The sequence below is a fragment of the Phocoena phocoena genome, chromosome 6 (assembly GCF_963924675.1).
Source record: "Phocoena phocoena chromosome 6, mPhoPho1.1, whole genome shotgun sequence".
NCBI lineage: Eukaryota > Metazoa > Chordata > Mammalia > Artiodactyla > Phocoenidae > Phocoena > Phocoena phocoena.
In genome coordinates, this window is record NC_089224.1 from 79,057,580 (window position 1) to 79,081,063 (window position 23,484).

Below are 23,484 nucleotides of genomic sequence, written 5' to 3' on the forward strand. Positions count from 1 at the left end.
ATGGCCAGGTCCAATTGGACCTCCCGCCTGGTGGGATTCATTCTCCTGGGCCTCTCAGCCCACCCAAAGCTGGAGAAAATATTCTTTGTGCTCATCCTGTCCATGTACCTCGTGACCCTGCTGGGCAACGGGGTCCTCATCCTGGTGACCATCCTGGACTCCCGCCTACGCAAGCCTATGTACTTCTTCCTGAGGAACCTCTCCTTCCTGGACATCTGCTACACAACCTCCTCAGTCCCCCTCATCCTTGACAGCTTCCTGACCCCCAGGAAAACCATCTCCTTCTCAGCTTGTTTTGGGCAGATGTTCCTCTCCTTTGCTATGGGAACCACAGAGTATGTGCTCCTGAGCATGATGGCGTTTGATCGCTCCGTGGCCATCTGCAACGCCCTGAGGTACTCTGTGGTCATGAGCAAGGCTGCCTATGTGCCCATGGCCAGCTCCTGGGCAGCTGGTATCATCAACACTGGGGTTCAAACATCTCTTGCAATACGACTGCCCTCCTGTGGGGACAACGTCATCAACCACTTCACCTGTGAGATGCTGGCTGTCCTGAAGTTGGCCTGTGCTGACATCTCCATCAATGTGATCAGCATGGTTGTGGCCAATGTGATCTTCCTGGGCATCCCAGTTCTGCTCATCTTTTTCTCCTGTGTGTTCATGATTGCTACCATCCTGAGGATCAGCAGAGGGGAGGAAAAAGGCCTTCTCCACCTGCTCTGCCCATCTCACAGTTGTGATCATATTTTATGGGACCATTGTCTTTATGTATGCCAAGCCCAAGTCTAAGGACGCACTGGGGACAGATAAACAGGACCTTGCAGGCAAGCTCATCTGCCTCTTCTATGGGGTGGTGACTCCCATGCTCAACCCCATCATCTACAGCCTAAGGAACAAAGATGTAAAGGCTTCTGTGAAGACCTTTGTATGTCAGAAACACCTGAGTAATGTTGCCTTGTATATCTAGAAAAATAGTATAGATGATCTTATTTGCAAAGCAGAAATAGAGACACAGATGTAGAGAACAAACGTATGGATACCAAGGGGGAAAGAGGGGAGGGGGAATGAATTGGGCGATTGGGATTGACATATATACACTATTGATACCATGTATAAAATAGATAACTAATGAGAACCTACTGTATAGTACAGGGAACTCTATTCAGTATTCTGCGGTGACCTAAATGGGAAAGAAACCCAAAAAAGAGTGGATATATGTATAGCTGATTCACTTTGCTGTACAGAAGAAACTAACACAACATTGTAAAGCAACTATACTCCAATAAAAATTAATTTTTTAAAAAAGAAATTTAAATTAAAAAAAAAAAAAAAAAAGAAACACCTATCTGAGTGACTGTCATGGAATTCCACGCTGCCAGAACACATGATCTCCAAACTCCTCAGTCCTCCTGGGGAAGTGGGAACCCAGTGTAGAGAAGGGAGTCTCCCAAGATTCATGTTGTGGACCATGTGAATAAGACTAAAAAGTAAACTGGGCCTCCTCCCCTTGTTACATAGGCAATGGAATCTTCTATCTAAGAATCTAGAAGGAAAGAGCTTCGCATTTCTAGAAATGCTGGCTAGTTGTTGGCTTTGTGCATAACCACGGTGACGTCACATCATAGCTACTTTATGCCAATGAAATCTAAGATCCTCTGCAACCAGAAGCTGACTCTTTGTTCTTATAACTAAAAAGACAAAACTAAATGGGTTGGGATGAAAGTTCATGTAAGAGTCTCATAGCTGGTCCTAGCCATTGACTCAGGGACCATCAAGATTCCCAGGGTGACCGTCTGGGGACCATGGCTTGTCCTGTTTGTTCCCAATTAAGTCTGATGCTTTGTTCCCCTGGAGGTTAAGTCCAGAGCCCTCAGTATTGGGAAAAGCCCATTAACATTCCAAATTATTGTATTATTACAACAGCTGCTTCTATCACTCCCAGAGAAAACAAGATAGCTGTTCAAAGAGCAACTGGGTGGGAGAAGACAGGGAAGGATCAGCCAGGTCAGCATAGACTGGGGCTGAACCATCCTGCCCTGTCCATCTAGAGGTGCTCTCAGCCCAGGCCAGGCAGCCAGAAACCTGCGTTCCAATTCCACCTCCAACACCATTTGCCACTGCTGAGCGCTTGGCTAAATTGCTTTCCCTCTCTGGACCTTAATTCCTTTGTCTGTAAAATAAGAGCTTATGGCCCATCCCTCTCACTAGACAATGAGTGTAAAAACACCTTGGGAAAAGCCCAGAGAGGAGTAGTTCATGGCTCACACCCCACAAACTGCCGCTCATTGATTAGGGATCTTCTCTGGGTTCTCTCCCCATCCTTCACAGATCATGAGCAATGGCTCCAAATTTCTAAGGCCACTTAGGGCACTATTTGAAGGAGACTTGGGTGGGCTGATTGTGGCTCTGGATACCTGTGCCTGCTGCAAACCCGCCATCTGGTGGACATTTCTGCAAGCTCCTGAGATCAGTGCTTCTGGAACTTTAACGTGCTCCTGATTCACCTGGGAATGTTATGAAAATGCCAGTTCAGATTCATTGAGTCTGAGGTGAGGTTGGAGATTCTGCATCTCTGACAAGTTCCCAGGTGATGCCTATGCTGCTGCCCTTCGGACCACACTTTGAGTAGCAGGCTCTGCAAGATGTGCGACTAGGGCCAAGGGTCTGAAGGGAGAGGCAGGGAAGCAACTCCGGCGTGTGCCAAGTCCTCCAGCATCGGCAACCGAGGCTGCTCTCTCCACTCTGGGTGCAGCAGTTTGCCCTGTGACCTCTCTTCTCTTACAGGTCTAAGAAGAATTTTTGGTTTATCAGTTTGTTCAGCTTTTCACTTGTTAGTACAGAGTGGTGTCTTCCAAGCTTCTTCCATGCTAGACCAGAAACCAGCCGTTCCCACTTCAAATAGCTCTAAAAGTGCAGTCAAGTGCAAGTGCAAATAGATACAACAGTGTTAAGTGCAAAATTAGAGGCATAAATATAACAGAGAAAGAAACGGATGTAAAATTTTGTGGAAAACAAAATTGTATTTCTAAAAATTAACCAGAAAAATATTATCAGTAATATGAGTTCAGAAAAGTTAAGGAGACAGAAATAACTTCTCAAAAATCAATTGTAGGGCTTCCCTGGTGGCGCAGTGGTTGAGAGTCCGCCTGCCGATGCAGGGGACGCGGGTTCGTGCCCCGGTCTGGGAGGATCCCACGTGCCGCTGAGCGGCTGGGCCCGTGGGCCGTGGCCGCTGGGCCTGCGTGTCCGGAGCCTGTGCTCCGCGACGGGAGAGGCCGCAACAGTGAGAGGCCCGCATACCGTAAAAAAAAAAAAAAAAAAAAAAAAAAAAAAAAAAAAAAAAAATCAATTGTATTCCGACATACCATCAGTATAGAACAAAAAAACAAAACAGAAATAATATCCTATTTGCAGTAGTAATGAGTACCAAATAATTGGGAAAAAACAAAATTCCAGACGTGACAGACTGTGTCAAGGAAAAAATGATGCATGTTGTTGGAATATAAAGGAAGGCGGAGTGACTGACCAGGGGCTTGAGAGTATAAATACAAAACAATGGCCTTAATTTCTAAGGGGGAAGCTCTCAACTAGTAACAAGTAGAACTTCTTTCATATGCATACTCCTGGTCTCTACCCCCCACCACAATGATTCAAATTTCACTGTGTCTGCGGTAAGGCCAATAGGAAACCTGGGCTTAGAAACGAAGTTATTTAATATTTTAAATTCCCCAGAAGCCAGGACTTCCTTGGTGGTCCACTGGGTAAGACTCCGTGCTGCAACGCAGGGGGCCTGGGTTTGGTTAGGGGAACTAGGTCCCGCATGCATGCCACAACTAAAAAGTCCACATGCTGCAACTAAAGATCCCAAGTGCCGCAACGATGATCACACATGCTGCAACTAAGACCCGGCACAGCCAAAATAAACAAACAAACAAACAATAAATAAATTCCCCAGAAGACTGTACTCAACTACATAAATTGCTAGTGAAGAATAATTGAACGGGACTTCCCTGGTGGTGCAGTGGTTAAGAACCTGCCTGCCAATGCAGGGGACTCGGGTTCGAGCCCTGGTCTGGGAAGATCCCACATGCCGTGGAGCAACTAAGCCCGTGCGCCACAACTACTGAGCCTGCACTCTAGAGCCTGCGAGCCACAACTACTGAAGTCCGCGTGTCTAGAGCCTGTGCTCCACAACAAGAGAAGCCACCGCAATGAGAAGCCTGTGCACCGCAACGGAGAGCAGCCCCTGCTCACCGCAACTAGAGAGACCGTGTGCAGCAACGAAGACCCAATGCAACCAAAAATAATTTTGAAAGTAATGATGTTAGAGTCTTCCTGCCAGATTTGAACTTATTACAAAGTAACAATTACTGAATGTTTTTAAAAATGGCTATTTTTAAAAGTTTTGTAAAATCAGTGATTATCAGAGATACCAGAAAATTAATTCCAACTATAAGAATCTAATACATATGTCAGGTCAAAATTAATAGCATGAAGAAGGAAGCACTTTTTAATAAATAGTGGGACAGCAGCAACATTCAATTGAATGAAGGTTTGCCTTTGATCCATACATCACACCACACGCTACCATAAACTTAGGATGGATTAGAATTAAACATAAGACACCATCATGATTACACAAAACAAAAAGAGAACAGAATGACATATTTATTCCAGCTGGGTAAGAGTGCATGATTCACTATTCTGGAAGAGAAAGAGGGTTATCAGAATTAAAAGAGACATATTCGAACATACATCGCACAAAACTCTTGAATAATATAGTCTGATCAAACAAGAATCAAACTTCTCCCACATGGAGGTTTGTTGGGTTCTGCAAGTATTTGATTTGAGTTTCTTTTATATATATGTATATATATTCTAAATGACTTTTAATATGTAGTAAGACCATGGACACATGCAAACTTACATTTTGAGTTTTGGCACACAAGAGGCCACTACCACAATAGCATGTGTATTGTTGAGTTGACTCCTTTGCATAGACCTCAGAATAAATCTTTTCCTGCCATCTCTTCATATTTATTTTATCTTCTTTAAATCTGTCAATTAGAAAAAGTGTAATTCTGCACTGATCTTTTCCCTAATCCAAGCCTATGCTCAACTGCTCATTTATAATTGTACCAGGGAGTACAGATGTGCACTGTTCCCAATTAAGTGTTGGGCAAGGCTCAGAATCATCTGCTTGGTACATGTTCTCATCATGGTGTCATAGCCAATTGCACAATAACAAGGGAACATGTAACTGGTCACACAGTAATAATGTCACATTATAAATAGTATTGGGATTAACCATACATTTGGGGTGTTACTTCTCTGACTACATTTATGATAAGGAATTTGAGCAGTTATCCAAACTTACTAGTAAATCAATATTTTTTCTTATTTTTAATGTCTAATGGGCATTTTAAAAATCAATACAGTTTGTTTTTTAGAGCAGTTTTAGGTTCACAGCAAAACTGATCAGGAAGTACAGAGAGTTCCCATATACCCAGTCCCCCCACACACACAACCTCTCCGACTATCAACATCCAGCAGCAGAATGGTATCTTTGTTACAATCAGTGAACCTGCATTGACACATCATCACCCAGAGTTCATAGTTTAGAGTTCACTCAGTGTACATTCTGTGGATTTGGACAAATGTGTAATGACATGTATCCAGCATTATAGTTTTGTACAGAATGCTTTAACTGTTCTGAAAATCCTCTGTGCTCTGCCTCTTCATCCCTCCCTCCCCCTCTAACCCCTGGCAACCCCTAATCTTTTTACTGTCTCCATAATTTTGCCTTTTCCAGAATGTCACAGAGTTGGAATCATTTAGTATGTAGCCTTTTCAGATTGGCTTCTTTCACTTAGTAACATGCTTTTAAGTTTCCTCCATGTCTTTTTGTAGCTTAATAGCTCATTTCTTTTTATTGCTGAATAATCTTCCATTGTACCACAGTTTGTTTAACCACTTACCTATTAAAGGACATCTTGGTTGCTTCCAAATTTTGGCAGTTATGAACAAAGCTGTTATAAATATCCATGTGCAGGTCTTGGTATGGCCATGAGTGTTCATTAGTCAATATTGAAATTAAAATCTCTCAGTACTTCATTTTCAAGGTACCATCTTAATTTGAACAAAGAGTAGTCTGAGATTGCAAGGTGGGCTAGTTCAAAAACCATGACCCTTTGCAAACTACTCATCTGTATCAATCAGGATTTTCTCTTACAGCAGGCAACCAAAACAAAATACAGAAATGGAAGCCCAAACTGTGACTGCAATTATCATACATAATTCCAGATTTCAAGTTTTTGTGTTCATCAAAGTCTCATTTATTATCTTTGAATTCTCATTTATTATCTTGGAACCAGTTAATTATTATTAATTATTATAAATTTGAACTTAGAAAATAAATGTAGCACTAAAACACAGCTTTTTTCTATTTTGTATGGCAGGACTCTAAGATTTTGTTGGAAAAAGGATTCCACTGCTAAAAAATAAAAATAATATTTTTTAAGTTTGAAAATTAACGAAATAAGCAGGCAAGAAAAGTAGAGAATGGGGACAATTTCATACTCACAAGCTCATATCTTTAGAGGGCTCACTGGAGGCTGGCAGGATATTGTACCAGTATCACAGACTAAGGTCACAATGCTAAATTGTATAACGTGTTGGTGTTGGATGCCTTGGCATTAGGGCTTCTCTCCTTCCTGTGAGATCTCAATATAGGGGTCAACGGGGCTTTCAGATACACCGATTCTGCTCCAGGTCATGGGATCCTTTGTTTTCCAAGGCCATATTCACAGTTAGAAAATCAACAGAGAACATGATGGCACTTAGAAAATGTTTGCTCTGGCTGGGCAGTTGCTTCCAAGCGACAATTTCTAGAAGGGCTGCACAAATCTTTGATGGACAGCTACTTGTCTCTGCGAGTCCCCTTCCTGCTGAACGACTAAAACTTAATCTCAGTCAATTCAGTAGGATCTCAGCTTAGTCAAGGCCTCTCCCCAGCCCCCTCCCGAGTTTTGAGAGGAAAATACAGAATCAAACCCACCAACTGGGACTGAGGAAGAAGGCAGGACATCTGGTCCTCAGTTGTCATCATCAATCCCTGTTGACATCTGCATTCTCACCTGGTGTCCAGTGTATAGACCATGCAAATACCAGCTACAGCCTCCTCATTCTGATCTTGAGGCGTCTTCAGGCTCTCAGCTCCTGCCTTGCCCCTCTCAAAGGGCATAGAAAACACTCAGCTCCTCTTCTGTGTCACTTTAGGTGGGGAGCGAGGAACAGTACATACCTGCAGCCATTTCTCCTCTACACTCCCATCATGCTCAGTGCAGTGGAACTTTATGAGGTGTGTCACTTCCCTGAGCTCCATGGGAAACGAGGCTCAGATACCCTCTTATCTCACATTCTCAAGCCTTTCTGGGGTTCTGTGTCCCAGCCCACAGTAGCCTCCCTTCTCCAGTGGCTCTCCTCCTCCCCCATCAGAGGGAGTCAAGTTGTTGGGGAATGATGGGGGTGGAGGGATTGCATTGACTGACCACGGTATACCCACAAGTCCATTGTTCAGACAAATATTTTACACCCTCAGCCTTTGGGGCTAGGTTCTGATATCTCAAAAGCTTTTACTCTTAAAACCACTGTCTCTGGGAATTTCAGATGTCTTGTTTTTAAAACCAAAAACCTAGGAATTATCTTCTTTGTGTACTTCTCTACTCTAATAATCATCCCTGAGGAAATGAATGCCTTGCTCTCATGTCTAGTTTTAGTAAAGAAATTACTGGGAATATACTTAAAATATATTAATATTTCAAAAAATTGGCCCACCATATATATGTGTGTGTGTATACATATATGTATATGTATACACATATACATGTGTGTATACATATATGTGTGTATACATGTATGTGTGTATACATATATACGTGTGTGTATACATATATACGTGTGTGTGTATATATATATATATATATATATATGACTTTATAAAGTCTTAAAGAATTCAAAATGGACCTATCCCTTATCAAGATAGGTCAATTTGTGATAAGAAAATGTGTTTAGGCTAAATAAACCCAGAAAAATTATTTCCATTAAAGATTAACTTCAGGAGTTTACTATGCATAAATTCCCAAAACCAATGTATGGGGTCCTAGTTAATTAAAATCAGCAAAACTTGCCATGTTCTTAATAAAAATGTTTCTCTTCCTCTAGATACTAGAGAGAAATTTTGAGCTACATAAAGGAATGAAGAGCATTAGAAATGCTTAACATGTGGGTAAATATAAAACACATTGTTGGGACTTCCCTGGTGGTGCAGTGGTTAAGAATCCACCTGCCAATGCAGGGGACATGGGTTTGAGCCCTGGTCTGGGAAGATCCCACATGCTGCGGAGCAACTAAGCCCAAGAGTCACAACTACTGAGCCCGCGTGCTGCAACTACTGAAACCTGCATGCCTAGAGCCTGTGCTCCGCAACAAGAGAAGCCACTGCAATGAGAAGCCCATGCACCACAACGAAGAGTAGTCCCCGCTCGCCACAACTAGAGAGAGCTCGCACGCAGCAACAAAGACCCAACACAGCCAATAAATAAATAAATTTAAAACACATTGTTTCTCATTTTATAATCTCTTATTTAAATAATTGACTATTTAAAGCAAAATAATAACAGTGTGTGGAAGCAAAATGTATGATAACATTAGCACAAAAGATGGGAGGGGAAAATGGAAGTATACTGGTGTCATGTTCTTACATTTGACATGAAGTAATTATTATTATTTATTTATTTTTTCCAGTACATGAGCCTCTCACTGTTGTGGCCTCTCCCGTTGCGGAGCACAGGATCCGGACGCGCAGGCTCACCGGCCATGGCTCACGGGCCTAGCCACTCTGCGGCATGTGGGATCTTCCCAGACCGGGGCACGAACCCACGTCTCCTGCATCGGCAGGCGGACTCTCAACCACTGCGCCACCAGGGAAGCCCTGTGATGATTATTTGAAGGTGGAGTGTAATAAGTTAAACTGTATACTATAAACCCCAGCGCACCTACTGAAAAATAAAGCAAAGAAGTAGAGCTGATAAGCCAATAGAGGAGATAAAATGAAATCATAAAAACAACACTCCAAACACTTTATTATTCTAAAAGGAGGTAGGAAAAGTGGAAAAAAGGAAAAAGGAACAAATGGAGAAAATAGAAAACAAATTGCAAGATAGATTTAAACTCACCCATATCAATAGTTGTATTAAATCAAAAGGATCTAAACATTCCAATTAAAAGACAAATTGTGAGATTAAATTAAAAAGAAAAAAAGCAACCAACTATATGATTTCTACAGGAAACTTACTTTAAATATAAAACAAATTAAAAGTAAAATGATGGGGAAATTATACTACACAAAGATGAATCAAAAGATTTGATGGGGTTTATTTATCTAAAATACTGAAAGATGTTTTTGAGCTCAGGACAAAATCATTGGTCAGTAACATTCTTTTAAAGTTCCATTTTAAAGATGACCTCGAAGCATTAACCTTTGTTTAGAATGAAAGATAATTACACCAGCACTGTACAACAGAACTATGTAAACGCCAGAGTGAACCACACATGTAATTGTAAGTTTTCTAAAAGGCACATTAAAAAAGTAAAAAGAATAATGGTGGCTACATGTTGTTATACGTTTGGCCAAACCCACAGAATGTGTTAACACCAAGAATGAACCCTAAGGTAAATTATGGACTTTGGGTGATAATGATGTGTCAATGCAGGTTGATCAGTTGCAACAAACGAACCACGGTGGTGTGGGACGTTGATAGTGGAGGAGTCTGTGCATATGTTGTTATGCTGAGAAAGGGGGTGTATGGGAAATCTCTGTACCTTCTGCTTAGTTCTTCTGTGAACCTAAATCTGCTCTAAAAAATAAAGCCTATGTAAAACAAAAACAAGTTAAAAAAAAAGGTGAAATTAATGTTAGTAACATTTTACATTATTGTTTTCATACTAAGTCTTCCAAATCTGGTTCCAGCACATGTCAACTTGGACTTGCCACATCTTAAGTACTCAACAGCCACATGTGGCTAGTGGCTACCATATTAGTGCAACTCTAGGATTTTTGACTCTTCTCTCCTGGGGAGGAGTGGGGAGTAAGGTGGGATGAAGTGGTAAAGGTGACTGGGTCTAAATGCTGAGAACCTCTGACACCACATCGAATAACTGTACATCATTCTATCTTGTAAGTAAAGAGGCGGCCTCTCAGAGGAGCAAGAGAATTGTTGCCACAGCAAATGTTTTAGAAAGATTATTGTAACTTATTTATGTTTTCCTTTTGTAAACCTAAAAGAGAGGGAATAGATACCTAAAAGACATACAAACCAATTTCAGTATATGGACATTGGTTGGAACTTGAAAAACTGTAAAAGGAAATTATGAGACAATAATGAAAATGTAAACTTACTGGATATTTAGCATTAGGTATTTTAAAATGTAACTGTGGTTATGTTTTTTTTAAAGGAAGGGGAATGGAAAAAGGTATTAACATAATTCACAAACGGAAAAGAGAGGGAGAGGAGGAGGGAGAGAGGGACCAGGGTGGAAAACGATTTGATAGCAAGTGAATCCTCTCAAACATACCCCACAGGAGCTGTGGGGGTAAGGGGTGGAGTGGGGACCCACCTCCAAATTGTCTTTTAAAAGTCGAAACCCAACCTGACATTCAAGGCTCTCCATATTTAGATATACAAGCATTTCTCTCCCCACATTTTCCTGATAGGAATAGGTACCTAGAATATCAAAGACACATTGAGGCTACACGTGCCAAAGAGCTTTGGTGGCGAATTCGGGCCTCGGGCCCTTGTCAGGGGACCGTGTCCGCGGCAGATTCCCTCCAATTTCAGGAGTTGTCCCGGGTGGCACGCCTTCTTTGGGTGTGAGGCAGCGTCTGGCAGAAAGGATTTTAAGACCATTGAAGGTACGTGAAAGGGACAAGTCCTTTTGGTTCAGCCTTGGCTTATGCCCCAGTTCTCAGGCGAACTTGCAGTGTGACCTGGAGCAGATGGTCTCTTCTCTGAGCCTCAGTGACCACATCTGCAAACCTCGGGAGGACCAGGCGTTCCAAGGGCGGTTCCAGCTCTGACATCCTCCGACTCCCCTCTTGGAGAACGCTGGCTGCGGTACTCCGCGGCAGAAGCCGACACACAGCTGGGCCTTAACAAAGAGCCCGGGTCTCGGGCAGGTTCCCGCCCCCAGCAGGTTTCGGAAAGTCTGTGCGGCCGAGGGGCGGGGCTTCAGCACGCCGCAGCCAATCACCAAGGGCCCAGGGCGCCGGGGCGGGGCCTCCGCGAGTTGCGGCGGCGGGCAGGCTGGGTCCGAGCATCCCGCGGCTCCGGACCCCCCGGCCCGGACATGGCGACCGTCCGGGCCTCCCCGCGAGGCGCGCTACTGCTTCTCCTGGCCGTGGCAGGGGTCGCGGAGGTGGCAGGGGGCCTGGACCCGGGCAGTGCGGGTGAGTAACTGCTGGAGCAGCGGTTCGGGGCGGTCCGGAGCGGCCGCCTCAGCGCTCCAAGATGGCGCGGGGCAGGGGGCGGGGGTGCCGGCGACCCCCAGACCCGGCCCAAGTCCGGTGACCCGGGGTCCGGAGGTCCCAGCAGGCTGCAGGAGGAGCTGAGGCGGGACGAGCAGGACCCCTCTCCACGCTCGCTCTCCCCGCCCTGATCTGCTGAACTGGGAGCGGTGACCCGGGTTCGAGGCCTTATTCTGTCACCCATCGAGCAGGGGCCCCCAGCTCAGCCCTTATCCCCTCACCCGGCTCGGGTCACTGTACGAAGAGAGTGAAATGCCTTTGCCCAGGATCGTCGCGAGGGTCGGATAGGATTTATGAGGTGCCGCCGCCTTACCCCCGCCCTGGCCAGTTATTGTTGCTTGTTCCTTGACCCGCGGTTCAGAAAGGCCGACCTCGGGCAGCGAGCATTGATGGGCCCTGCAGCCTGCCTGACTTCTGAAGTCTCAGAAGAGAATAGATCCAAGCCTCCTAAATCCGATTCTGCTGCCGTTTGCTGTGGGTATGCTGTGTGTCCAAGACAGCGCTGGGCTCTGGCAGGAGACAGATTAAAATTCAGTAAGCTGACTCTTTGGGGGCTTACTGGCTTGAGGAAAGTTTAGTTCTTGCTCTAGAGGAATTAGACCACTAGTACATAGCAAGCTGTTCAGTGCTTATTGAGTGTCTCTTTTGTGCTGGGCTTTTAGGAGTTGTTGCCATCTCCTGCTTTCCAGCAGCTCTGGCTAGGAGGTGGGGTGCAACAAGACATGAGCAGCTCGAATTCAAGGCAGAAGGGTCCAGAGGAGATGAAGGGCTGTGAGTGCACAGAGGGAGAGAGATGATGGATGATGTCCACCTAGGGCAGGAAGAAAATTGAGTGACGCCCCAACTGCACTAGATATTAAAAGATGGCTGGGATTTATACATGCAAAAGTGGTGGAGAAGTGCATTGCTTACAGGGAGACACACCTAGAAAGAGCAAAATCAGTCTCAAGGTTATAAGGTAGCTTACAATGTTAAAGGTTTTTTTGTTTTTTTTAAGTCAAGAGTATTTGGAGAAAGGAGAGGATTGTCAGGAACCTGGGGTTAGATAGTTAATTATAATTGGATTCTAACAAGCTGTCAATTAGACAAATCAAAGGAGAGAGAGAGAGAATGCTGTGTATTCGTAGCTAAATCAGCTTACCTTTCTGGGTCCCATTTTTCTCATTAAGTTAAAGAAATTGAACTGAAGCACTTTCAAAGTTATGGTTCATTAGAAAATTAGTTGTCCATTCTTATTCTACAACTAGTCAATTCTGTGGGAGATAGCAGGGTAGAATATAGTTAAGAATATTTGAACAAATTAGTTAGCCTTAGTCTCTTTGTGCTTTAGTATCCACATTTATTGTATACAGAAATTCTCATAGATGTTATTGTGAGAGTTGAGGTAATACATGTATAGCATTTAGAATAGCATATAGTAAGCACTGAAATGTTAGCTCTTAAGGTTGGGAAACACTGTACACTGTACCCCTCTCTTATAAATTCACAAACACGTTAGATTCATAATAATTCGCAAGTATTCCTGTAGTAAAGAAACTTGTTGCTGGGAGAATAGAGAAATGGGCAACTGACTGCTGATGGGTATGGGGTTTCTTTTAGGGTGATGAAAATGTTCAGAATTGGAAAGTGGTGAGCACAGTTCTGTAAATGTACTAAAAACAACTGAATTGTACACTTCAAAAGGATGAATTTTGTGGTATATGATTGTTAAAAGATAAACTGAGGCATATTAAAATGTTAAGAGTTTGAGCAAAAATTGATTTGAATTGGGCAGTGCCAAATGGGAAGTAACAGGAGCTAGGGGAAGGACTTTTATGGAAGAGGTGGAAACAAAGCAAGGAAATATTCGATTGGTTATAGCTTGAGCAGGTGCCTTATTTGGGAAAGTCCAGGTGGCTGTTTGCGATTGATTGTCCTTAGGGTTCTGATTTCTTAACCTTGGGGCACTATAGGCTTAGGTTTTGGTTTGCTTAGGTAGGCTACTGAGGCATTGAAGCTGCCTCAGTCTAATGGCCTCCTTGTTTTATTAATTTAACATGATTTATATCTCAATAAAATTATTATGCAAAGAAAGAAAGAAACTTGTTTGCTTAAAGAACTCTTTTTTTCTTCATAACACCTAATGCACACTTTAGAAAATTCTGGGCTAGATGATTTCTAAAGGCCCTACCAATTCAAAAAGTCCATGACAATATAGAGTTTGCATTGTTTGGTAAGAAGAAAAATTCCAAGTTTGATGTAAAAGTGAGATTTGTCCCTTGTACTAAATTCTTAGGCATATATTGCCTGGTTCCTTACATAAAGGACGTTGAGTAATACAATGGACAAAGGCTTCCACTGTGGATTTGTATAAACTGTGGAAAACGTTCTTCAATCCTAAACAAAAATTAAGAACGCAATATTAAATTGTATTTCATTGAAGGCCTGACTTATATTCCTGCTCAGACAGTCTTCTTTCCCATCTCCTTACCCCATCCAAAGTTGGGTACTCCTGTCTCCTCTGGTATAAAGTGTTACACAAGTCTCATCCGTTCTGACTTGGAGATTTTTGTTCCTGTTGGGGGAGAGGGGGTGGGGGAAGGAATCATTTGACTTGCTCAATTATTATTATCTCCTGTGAAGTTTGGCCACACCCTCCTCATTGGAGTAATGCCACACATCCTATCCTGTGTACTTTCTGGTCTCCTCAACACCCCCAGCTGTCCTCCCCAGCACCTCTAGTGTTCCCTTTGGAGGATGAGATGGAACCCTATGCTGCAGTCTCAGGATCTGTGTGTCATGGCACCTGATATTAGCTCTGTTTCTATTTAAGATATTTTCTAATAGTACAAAAGAGAGAAAGATGTAACATTAAGGGCTAGGTTTCAATAAGTTGACATTTAAGAAATTATGTAATAGTCAGCCTAGAATCCTGAAAAAGAATGTAATGAATTTTAAGCTAGAAAAAGCAACCGCCTATCTGGAGGAATGTAATAAGAAGCAGATTCTCTTCCCTAAGAACTATCTTGGCCCACACTGTACAAAGAGCTAGAGTTGGTGATAGACCAGATATGACAGTTTATTCTGGTGTGCTACTAAAAGTTTCTATCTTATATCCATAGATTTAAACAGTCTTTCATTAACCATACTTTTCACCATATGCCACTTCTGGAAGAAAGTGGGACAATATCAAGGAGGTGGTTTTTATTTATTATAAATGTGTTTTTTTTAAAGAGCAAAACAGATACTACAGGGGTTTGTTTATTCAAAAAATATTTGCATGCTTACTATATGCCAGGCACTGTTCTACGTGCAGGGTTGCTGCTCTCAAGGGGCTTACTCTAGCAGAGGGGAGACAGACAATAAACAGTTAAATAAAATGATTTCTGGTAGGGTTAAATATGCTGTGAAGGAAATACATAGATGGTAGCGTAGAGCAACAGTCCCCAACCTTTTTGGCACCAGGGACCGGTTTCGTGGAAGACAGTTTTTCCACGGGGTGGGGGGCGGGGGGAGGGGGATGGTTGAGTCGGTAATACTAGCAGTGGGGGAGCAGCAGCTGAAGCTTCACTCGCTAGCGCTCCACTCACCTCCTGCTGTGCGGCCCAGTTTCTAACAGGGCCACCAGTCCATGGCTAGGGGTTGGGGACCCCTGGCGTAGAGGGGAGTGGTTCTTAACATAGTGATGACAAGAATGGCTTCTTTGAGAAGTTAAGGTTCTGAACTGAAATCTGAAGACCGAAGGTGCTGTCCTTTAGAAAAGGCCTGGGTGGAGACCAGGAAGTACATAGGCCCTAAGGCAAGAAAGAACAGTAGGTCAGTACGGTTGCAACATAGTGAGCAGGAGAGTAAACCAGGGCTAGATGGTGCTGGGCCTTGCAAAAAGCCACGTAAGGACTGTGGATTTTATTCTATATGCAAATAAAAACCAATGGACTTTTAAGAAAGAGATAAGTGCTTTGATTTCTATTTTAGATCACGTGGGCTGCTGAATGAAAAAAAGTGATCGTAATAGGGTAGGAGTAAAAGCAGAGCTACTAGAAGCCCATTTAGTAGTCGAAGCAGGAGATAATGTCTTACCGTAGAGTGGTGGTGGAGATAGAAGAGGAGAGATTCAGGATATATTGCTGTTGGATTGGATGTGGGAAGTGAGGGAAGGAGGCAGTAAAGATTATTTATAGATTTTTACCTTGAGCAACTTAGTGAAAAGTAATGCTATTTACTGAGGTTGAGAAGATGGGGAGGACCAAGTTGGAGGGTTGGCAGGTGAGTCAGGAAGAGAATCAAAATTTCCGTTTTTGTATGTGTTTAAGATGGATATTAGGAATAACTCCCCTTGGTCCATTGCTTTCTAAACTTAATTTCATGCCTGTAAGTATTCCATTCAGCAGATATTTGTTAAGGGGTTAATAGTGCCAGACACTGTGATAGGCACTAGGTATATAATGTGGTAAGCAAAAACAGACATGGTCTCTGCTTTCGTGGGGTTTAAGGTTTAGTGAGAACATCAGACATTAAATATCACCAAAAAGTGTATAATATCTACACTGCTAATATTTATGTGGTTATATTAGTACATACCCATTTATATTCTAAATCTGAATGTATTTGAGGAAAAATGTGATTTAGTCAAGTAACGGGTGCCGTAGAGCACATAGATTACATGAAGAAGACTTCAAGAAAAGTATTAAGAGAAACATTTTGACCATGGACTATACCATTGGGAGCCAGACATTAATATTTTCAGATCCCTTGTTTTACAGATGGGTGTCCTATGGCATAGAATGGGGAAGGGAATTATCTGAGAGTACTGGCTATTAGCATCTGCAGGGAGGATCTGAGGAGTCATTTGCTTTAGTTGTTTCATAATTATGAATGATATGTGTTAAGGCTCTTCTGACCCCCAAAAGAACAGAAACCAAGGTTGCTCAGGATTAGGGAGCTAGTTATATAGTATCTAACAGGGAACACATGGAAATCCAAGCATAGGAAGTTGAGCACAGCACAACCTCAGGAACTGCTGTGGGAACTGGAAAGCTGCCAGCAACCAAGACTACTTTTAGAGACAGTCTCTCTCTATCTCTCATAGAGTCTGTCTGTACATCTCTTGCATTTCACACTCTCCACCAACCAGCTTCCTCATTTTACTCATGGTTTCTGCACACCATAAAACTTCCTCAGCCCCAGCTCATCTTGACCTTATAGTTGCAGAGCCCACCACCAACTGGCTGTATACCTCTGTGCCTGTGCATATGATTGGGTCCAGCTTATCTTCTGACCTGGGTCAAAAACTCATATGATGTTTGCTAAATCATGGCTTGGTCACCGTGTGAAATATGGTATGGCAGTGGTATAGTGGGAGAAATAAACTTTTTGTACTTTATTTTCTGATTAAAAATGCATTGTATAAATAGGAAATTATTACTTATTAACCAATGAATAAATACAGATTTTCAAGCTGAGCACTGTGCTAAATGGGTACAAATAGTTTCTGTTCAATCTGGAGATACCATTAGTACACACATGAAATTATTAGAGTTAAGTGTTAAAGCTTCCAGTTCTGACTGGAATCGTAAGACATTAAATAACCAAAAAACCAACATAGCCTGGAGTTGTTGGAGAAGAAAGGCTTACTAAGAGTTGAGATGAGATTTCAGCCTTGAAAGATGTTTAGGATTTATGTCAGCAGGAAAGAGGGCACTAAGCACTTCAGGCAGAAGGCTGTGTTCAAGGTAAATGTAGGCTTTCCTTGTTAAAAAGTAATAGAAGATCAGGGAAGGGGAGGTAAGAAGACGACTTGGAAAATTTAGAACTGGAATAGCAGGAAGCCACTGTAGGCCCTTAGATTAGAAGAGTGACATCATGAAAGGTCTATTTAAAAAATTAATCTGGCACTCATTGATAATAGAAGAGAATGAGCATAATTGGCTGTTGTAGCAGTGCAGTATGAGGCAAGCAGTGGAGAAGGATATCCATCTGTCTAGATAAATAAAGCGGTATGACAAGATGTTAGCAGTGTTGAATCCAGGTGGTGGGTATATAAATAATCATTTTATTGTTTGGCTCTTCCTTGGCTGATGATATATTTTATGTATATACACAAACATATATATCATTGAAGGGATAAATGTGACAATTGTAAGAATGCATTTATAAGTTAAAGTTGCAGTTGTCATTTAAATGTTTTTAAAGTGATTGTCAATTTCCAGGCCGTTTTAGAAAAAAACATTTGATTAAAAGTAAGATGAGATTTTTAAAATTAATGTATCTTTTTTATTTGAAATGACTGTCTTTTTTATTTGAAATGACTGTTTTCCGCTATCAACTTGGATTTAGTCAATAGTGCAGGATATATATATTCTGTTCTAGTAATTCTCTAGGAATACATTAATTAGAAGGAATCTTTATTTTCTTTAGAAAAGAAAACAAGACTGGCTTTTCATTAACCAAATTGAATTACAGCTTTTGGGAGGCTTCTGTGGCAAAATCTCTTTTAACTTCAAAAATCCTATAATTCTGTGAATATTTTAGCTTTAGATTAGGGTGTGTATTTGTTTTTTTTAAATGCTGGTTGGTCTTAGAAGTTGCATTTTTCCCTTGTGGCTGGAGCATGTGCTTCCTGCTTACTTGCCTATCTTTAGTAGACATGTGGTCCAAACCAGCAGACAAACTTTGATGTTTCTAATTATTGGATGATTCTACTCGCATATTTCTAGGTTACATTAATACCTTCTTAAACCCAATATACATGGCCTTTAGTAATCAGTTTTTGGTTTTTATTAATTTTATAATTACAGACTTTTGGAATAAGAATGCAAAATATGACGCTCTTCCTTATGTCTCTAATAAGGATAACACCTGTGCTATTTATTTTCATCCTGTCAATATCAAGTGTTATTTTGAACTAATTTACCTTTATCTGCTCAGTTCCATTTTATGAAAATAACCAGAGTTTTAAACTATTCTTGAAGAACTAGAAATTAGGTTAGAATCAAATTATAAAAACAAAACATTTCTAGAATTCACAATGTCTTCTCTTGTATAAACCATTAGGCTTTGGAGAGTTTTTTTGCACTCTAATAGTTCAGTGACCCAATTAATCCATTTTAAAAGCTCTAAAAAAGACAGAGACCTTTAATTGCCACATTAATTGCGTTTGAATCCTTTGCCCTCATTCTTAATGAAGGCATATGACTTGATATCTATTTGTAGATATTTATTTCTTAAAAAATATGCAGTGTTTAAGATTCTAGTAAGTTTTTGTTGTTTCAAAGAAATAAAAATGTGTACTAATATAACGATGACTAAGGTTAAAAATAAAGTGTGGAAAATGTGATGGAGTGTAGGTCCCCTAGCCTGTTCTAGGAGGGTGGCAGTCCTCTCAAGGGAGGAAATGTACTATTACAGAGGAATGCTTGGTTGGGAGGGGGAAGGGCATTATTACCAGAAGACTTCAGGCTGCTCTCTTTAATCCCATTTTGTCAGAAATTTCAGAAGGCTTTTGGAAAGACTAGAAGGAAATATGTCAAAATGTCAACACACGTTCTGGCAGGACAGTAGGAATATTAGGTCATTTTTCTTCTTATTTTCCAAATTTTGGGGTTTCTTAATGAAAAAATGAATTATTTAAAAATTTTAACTTTGGTGGTCACTCCACTATAAATTTGACCTTCACCATTAAATAGGAAAAAAACAGGCCTTTATATTTTTAATAAAACCTTTCATTGTTATTGGAGTTTTAATTATGACATGTTTTATGTTTCTGTTCTAAATAGACCTTTGCTCCAAGAAACTTTTTTCCAAAAATCCTTAGGCCCAAGTCAGACTCTTGTCTGCCTGACTGTTTACTTTTTGCTAAGCCTGTGCTTATTGGGACCATATGTTATCCTGAGCTATCTTTGCTCTTGATCAGCTGGATTTTCTGCCCTCCTGTGACCTTTGTTGTTGGAGGATAGTAGAAAGTGGCAACAACTTGAGCACTTCAAAAGAACACATCAGTATCACACAGGAGACTCCCCCCCTTTTTTTCCTGCCTGTCTTCTCCATTCTAATGAGGCTGGGGGCATAACAGAATCTTAGAAGAGGGGGTCGGCATGGTGTGGCATGGCGTGGCATGGCAGGGGAGAAGGGGTGTTGTGAGAAAGTCTCATGAGTGACTGGGCCCTCCCTTGAGTTAGTAGCTTCTAAGAAAGCAACTACAGCCTATAAACAAGGAATTTTTTAAATTTCTGAAACTTAATGGAATTTCTATATGTTTTTCAGAATTTTAAAGTCAAATGTTTAGAACTTTAAGACAGCTTTTCCCACATAGTATTAGAAAGCCAGCCCCACAATAGTCTTTTATGAAACTAAACTATAGTGATATAATATCACTATAATATCACTATATATCACAGTAATATCATATACCCTGTCATTGTTTTATGGATTAACAGTGATTGGTTTTGAACTTAAAGGAGTTGGTAAGAGCTAAAGAGGACCTTTTTTATTCATTCATTTCTCCCCAATACTAATCCTACCTTCAATCAAAAAAGCTCTGCTTTCACGTATACTGAAATTATATAGATTTCATTTAAAGAGATTATGTTGCATATATATATATATAAAACCATTGTATTGATCTAGCTGCCTGAAATATAATATTTTTATGCCCTTGTCTCTTTTGACTTAGCAGTCTAAACAGGCACTGATCAGTGTAGTATCTTTTTTTTCCAGTCAGCATCACTCTAGAATAGTAACATGCCCCTGCTGATTATCTCTATCACCAATTTATTAATTTCTCTGGGCCCATAATGCTGCTTGGCAAATGTTTCCTTTTCTCTGATATTTCTCAAATTGGCATTCTGAAATGTTAATACGTGGCATGAAAAAAAGTATTCTGTGCTCTGAGAAATCTGTCTACTTAGATCCCTTTTTAGGAGATTAATGATGCATATTAACATATTAAAGCCTTCATAAAACCCTACAGAAAAGAATTCTCTTTAATTTTTTAATCCTTTGTTTCCCAATTTATTTGAACATGAAACATTTTCTCTTGAGGGATAGATATTAACAATTCATGAAACAGTGTTTCATAGAACAGAAGTTTGAGAAACATTTATAGTTGCCTTCTTTATTCTCTACGATGGCTGTTCCAGACCTCTACAACCTCACCTCAAACCCAACACCATCTCAATCCTTTTTGTTTTCAGACCTAATCTCTACTTCACTGAGATAATGGAGGCTTACATGTAACATGTCCAAAACAAAATTCACTCTTTTTATCATTTAACCTTACATTATAGGTATAATAATAGAATATAGCCCATAGGGTAATAGTGAGGGTTGAATGAGATAATACATAAAGCAAGCAGTAAAATTCTGGCATGTAGAAAGTACACAGTACCTAGTAACTGCTATTACTAAATGACAGTCTCCCCTATTAGGTTGTAAGCTTCTTGAAGGCAAAAACCATGTTCTCCAACACAGCACCATCCTTGACTTGAAATAGGTACTCAGCAAAGGTTTGTTGAGTTAAAATGGATAGTAATAGTAATAATTGTTGAATAAATGGTTTGTGTAACCATCTGGCTTAGCTTAATCATCATGTTTATTTAACAATAGGCAACATCAGGTGTTTATTTTTTCTCCCTAGGTGCACTGTGTTGTAATCACTCAAAGGATAACCAAATGTGCCGTGATGTATGTGAGCAGGTAAGCTTACATAATAATTGTAGAAGATATTATTTAGTATAATTGTTTTGGAGAAATCTGCTGGGCAGCACTTAAAACAAGTGTTCAGAATTCACATCACCAATAATGGAACAAATTAACGTGTGTCTGCTGACATGATGGAGCACAGTATCTTAAGTAGGATTCTTGCCCAAAATACATAACCAGAATCATGAGGAAACAATAGGGCAAACCCAGATTGAGGGATATTCCTCAAAACAACTGCCTGTACCCTTCAGAGATATCAGTGTTATAAAAACAAAGGCTGGGCTTTCCTGGTGGCGCAGTGGTTGAGAGTCCACCTGCCGATGCAGGGGACACAGGTTCATGCCCCGGTCCGGGAAGATCCCACATGCCGCGAAGCGGCTGGGCCTGTGAGCCATGGCTGCTGAGCCTGCGCGTCCGGAGCCTGTGCTCCGCAACGGGAGAGGCCACAACAGTGAGAGGCCCGTGTATCGCAAAAAAAAAAAAAAGAGAGAAAGAAAAACTAACTGGAGATAAATCCTTTTTCATTGTCGTTAGCATTCATAGACTTTACAATCTTGACTATTTGCAGGTAATAATATATGTAATGATTTAAATTTACAGAGACATTAAATTACAATTGCATTAATTAAAATTGTATTTGGAAGTGAGCCAACTAGCCTGATGAGTGAACTTGTCAACCCCTCAGCAGCTTTATTTAAAAGATGGCTTTGTCTCTATTTTATGGAATTCTGTGGAGAAGTTTTTGCTGCAGTGCTATTCACAAAGTTGTTCTTCACCAATATTAAAGGGTATGGCATAGTCTATTTTTCATTGTGGTCAGTTGACTAAAAGCAGTTTGTAGGACAGTTTAGAATAAATTTATTGTTTTTTCTTACTTTTCTGTTTTTTTTTTTCTCCCCTATACCCTAACAGGTTAACAGCTGTTTTTCTCCATTTTTGATCATTAGACTTGCCGTATTTAGACTTTGTTGATTATTTGCCAAGCTAACCAACCTTTCAAGAAATATTACCTCACCTTAATTTAGATCTTTCCAAAGGTTTTCCGTTTATAAAGGGAAATTGGAAAATATTCTAGATAATTCATAAATCTAGAGGATAAGTTTACCTCCTCTATTTTCTTACTGAAAAAATGCCACAAAACTTTTTTTTTTTTTGTCAAATAGATATTCTCCTCAAAAAGTGAATCCCGACTAAAACATCTGTTGCAACGAGCCCCAGATTATTGCCCTGAAACAATGGTAGGTCTTATTTAACTGAACTATGGAAGCTTTTGTCTAATGAAGCACTCTAATGAGTTACTTTAGATTTAGCAAATTTTTCAGTGTGATTGGGGTTTGTGGTCAAAGTAAAATGTTAGATTTAACTAGGTACTTTAAAAAGATCTTCACACAAATTGCTAGATAGAATATTGTTTTTCATTGTTTATTTTATACCTATGATGTAGGTATATGACATATTCCAGTCTTTAAATTTCATTATAATAGTTTATCTGGAATTGGGAATTTTACTTATTATCATATTTTGACAATTTTATGAAAACCATAATAACTAAGTCTTAACATATATTTTGATTTTTAAAAAGTTGGATTTGGGGTAAGGGAAAATGTGTGACTTCTCATTACTTCTGTCTTCCCATTTTCTGGTATATTATAGATACATTGCATGCCTGTCTGAATGTATTGCATGCATGTAACTTAAAATGCCTCTAATGCATGGGCCATCCTCAGCGTTTGGGATACTCATGAGCCAGGCTAAGAAAGTCTGAGCTGGCATGAGGGAGCCTCCTTAGATAAGGTAGCTTGGGTTAAATGGGGGGGAAGGTTGATGATCAAACAGTTCTGACTGACATATTTTTCTTTAGTCACTCAACAGGCACTTTTATCTCTGTGCTTGGAAACAGTTATCCTAGTAAGCATCCTGAGTAACCATATTTGTCCTTAGTACTCTCAGATGTAAAGATGGGAAAGCAGCAAGCAGCATTTTTACATCTCAGTTCTATTTTTTCTTCCCTGAATAGCTGGTTGATACTCATATAGTTCTAGATCATTGATTGTATAGACACAAACATAATTAAATTAGCTCTACATAATTTCTGTAGAAATTTTCATATTTAGGAACTGGTTATCTACATAAAAGTCTTTTGGTGATTACAATTTTAGGTTGAAATTTGGAGTTGTATGAATTCATCTTTGCCAGGTAAGCAATAGAACTGCAACATTTAG

The 23,484-nt window shown here is 40.6% G+C and overlaps 1 protein-coding gene and 1 pseudogene across 3 annotated transcripts in view; both read left to right on the forward strand.

Moving 5' to 3' along the window:
• On the forward strand, positions 1–967 carry LOC136125091 (olfactory receptor 13C7-like; annotated as a pseudogene).
• A 10,419-nt stretch (positions 968–11,386) lies between these two features.
• Positions 11,387–23,484, forward strand: part of RECK (reversion inducing cysteine rich protein with kazal motifs) — a 71,776-nt gene continuing 59,678 nt past the window's right edge. For 2 of the 3 annotated variants that reach the window (XM_065878763.1, XM_065878762.1), the window contains exons 1-4: positions 11,407–11,506; positions 21,198–21,256; positions 22,426–22,500; positions 23,422–23,458. In XM_065878763.1, the coding sequence (XP_065734835.1) occupies positions 11,407–11,506; positions 21,198–21,256; positions 22,426–22,500; positions 23,422–23,458 (271 nt within the window). Of the gene's footprint in view, positions 11,507–21,197; positions 21,257–22,425; positions 22,501–23,421; positions 23,459–23,484 lie in introns of all 3 variants that reach the window. The other variant, XM_065878761.1, reaches the window with a different exon arrangement.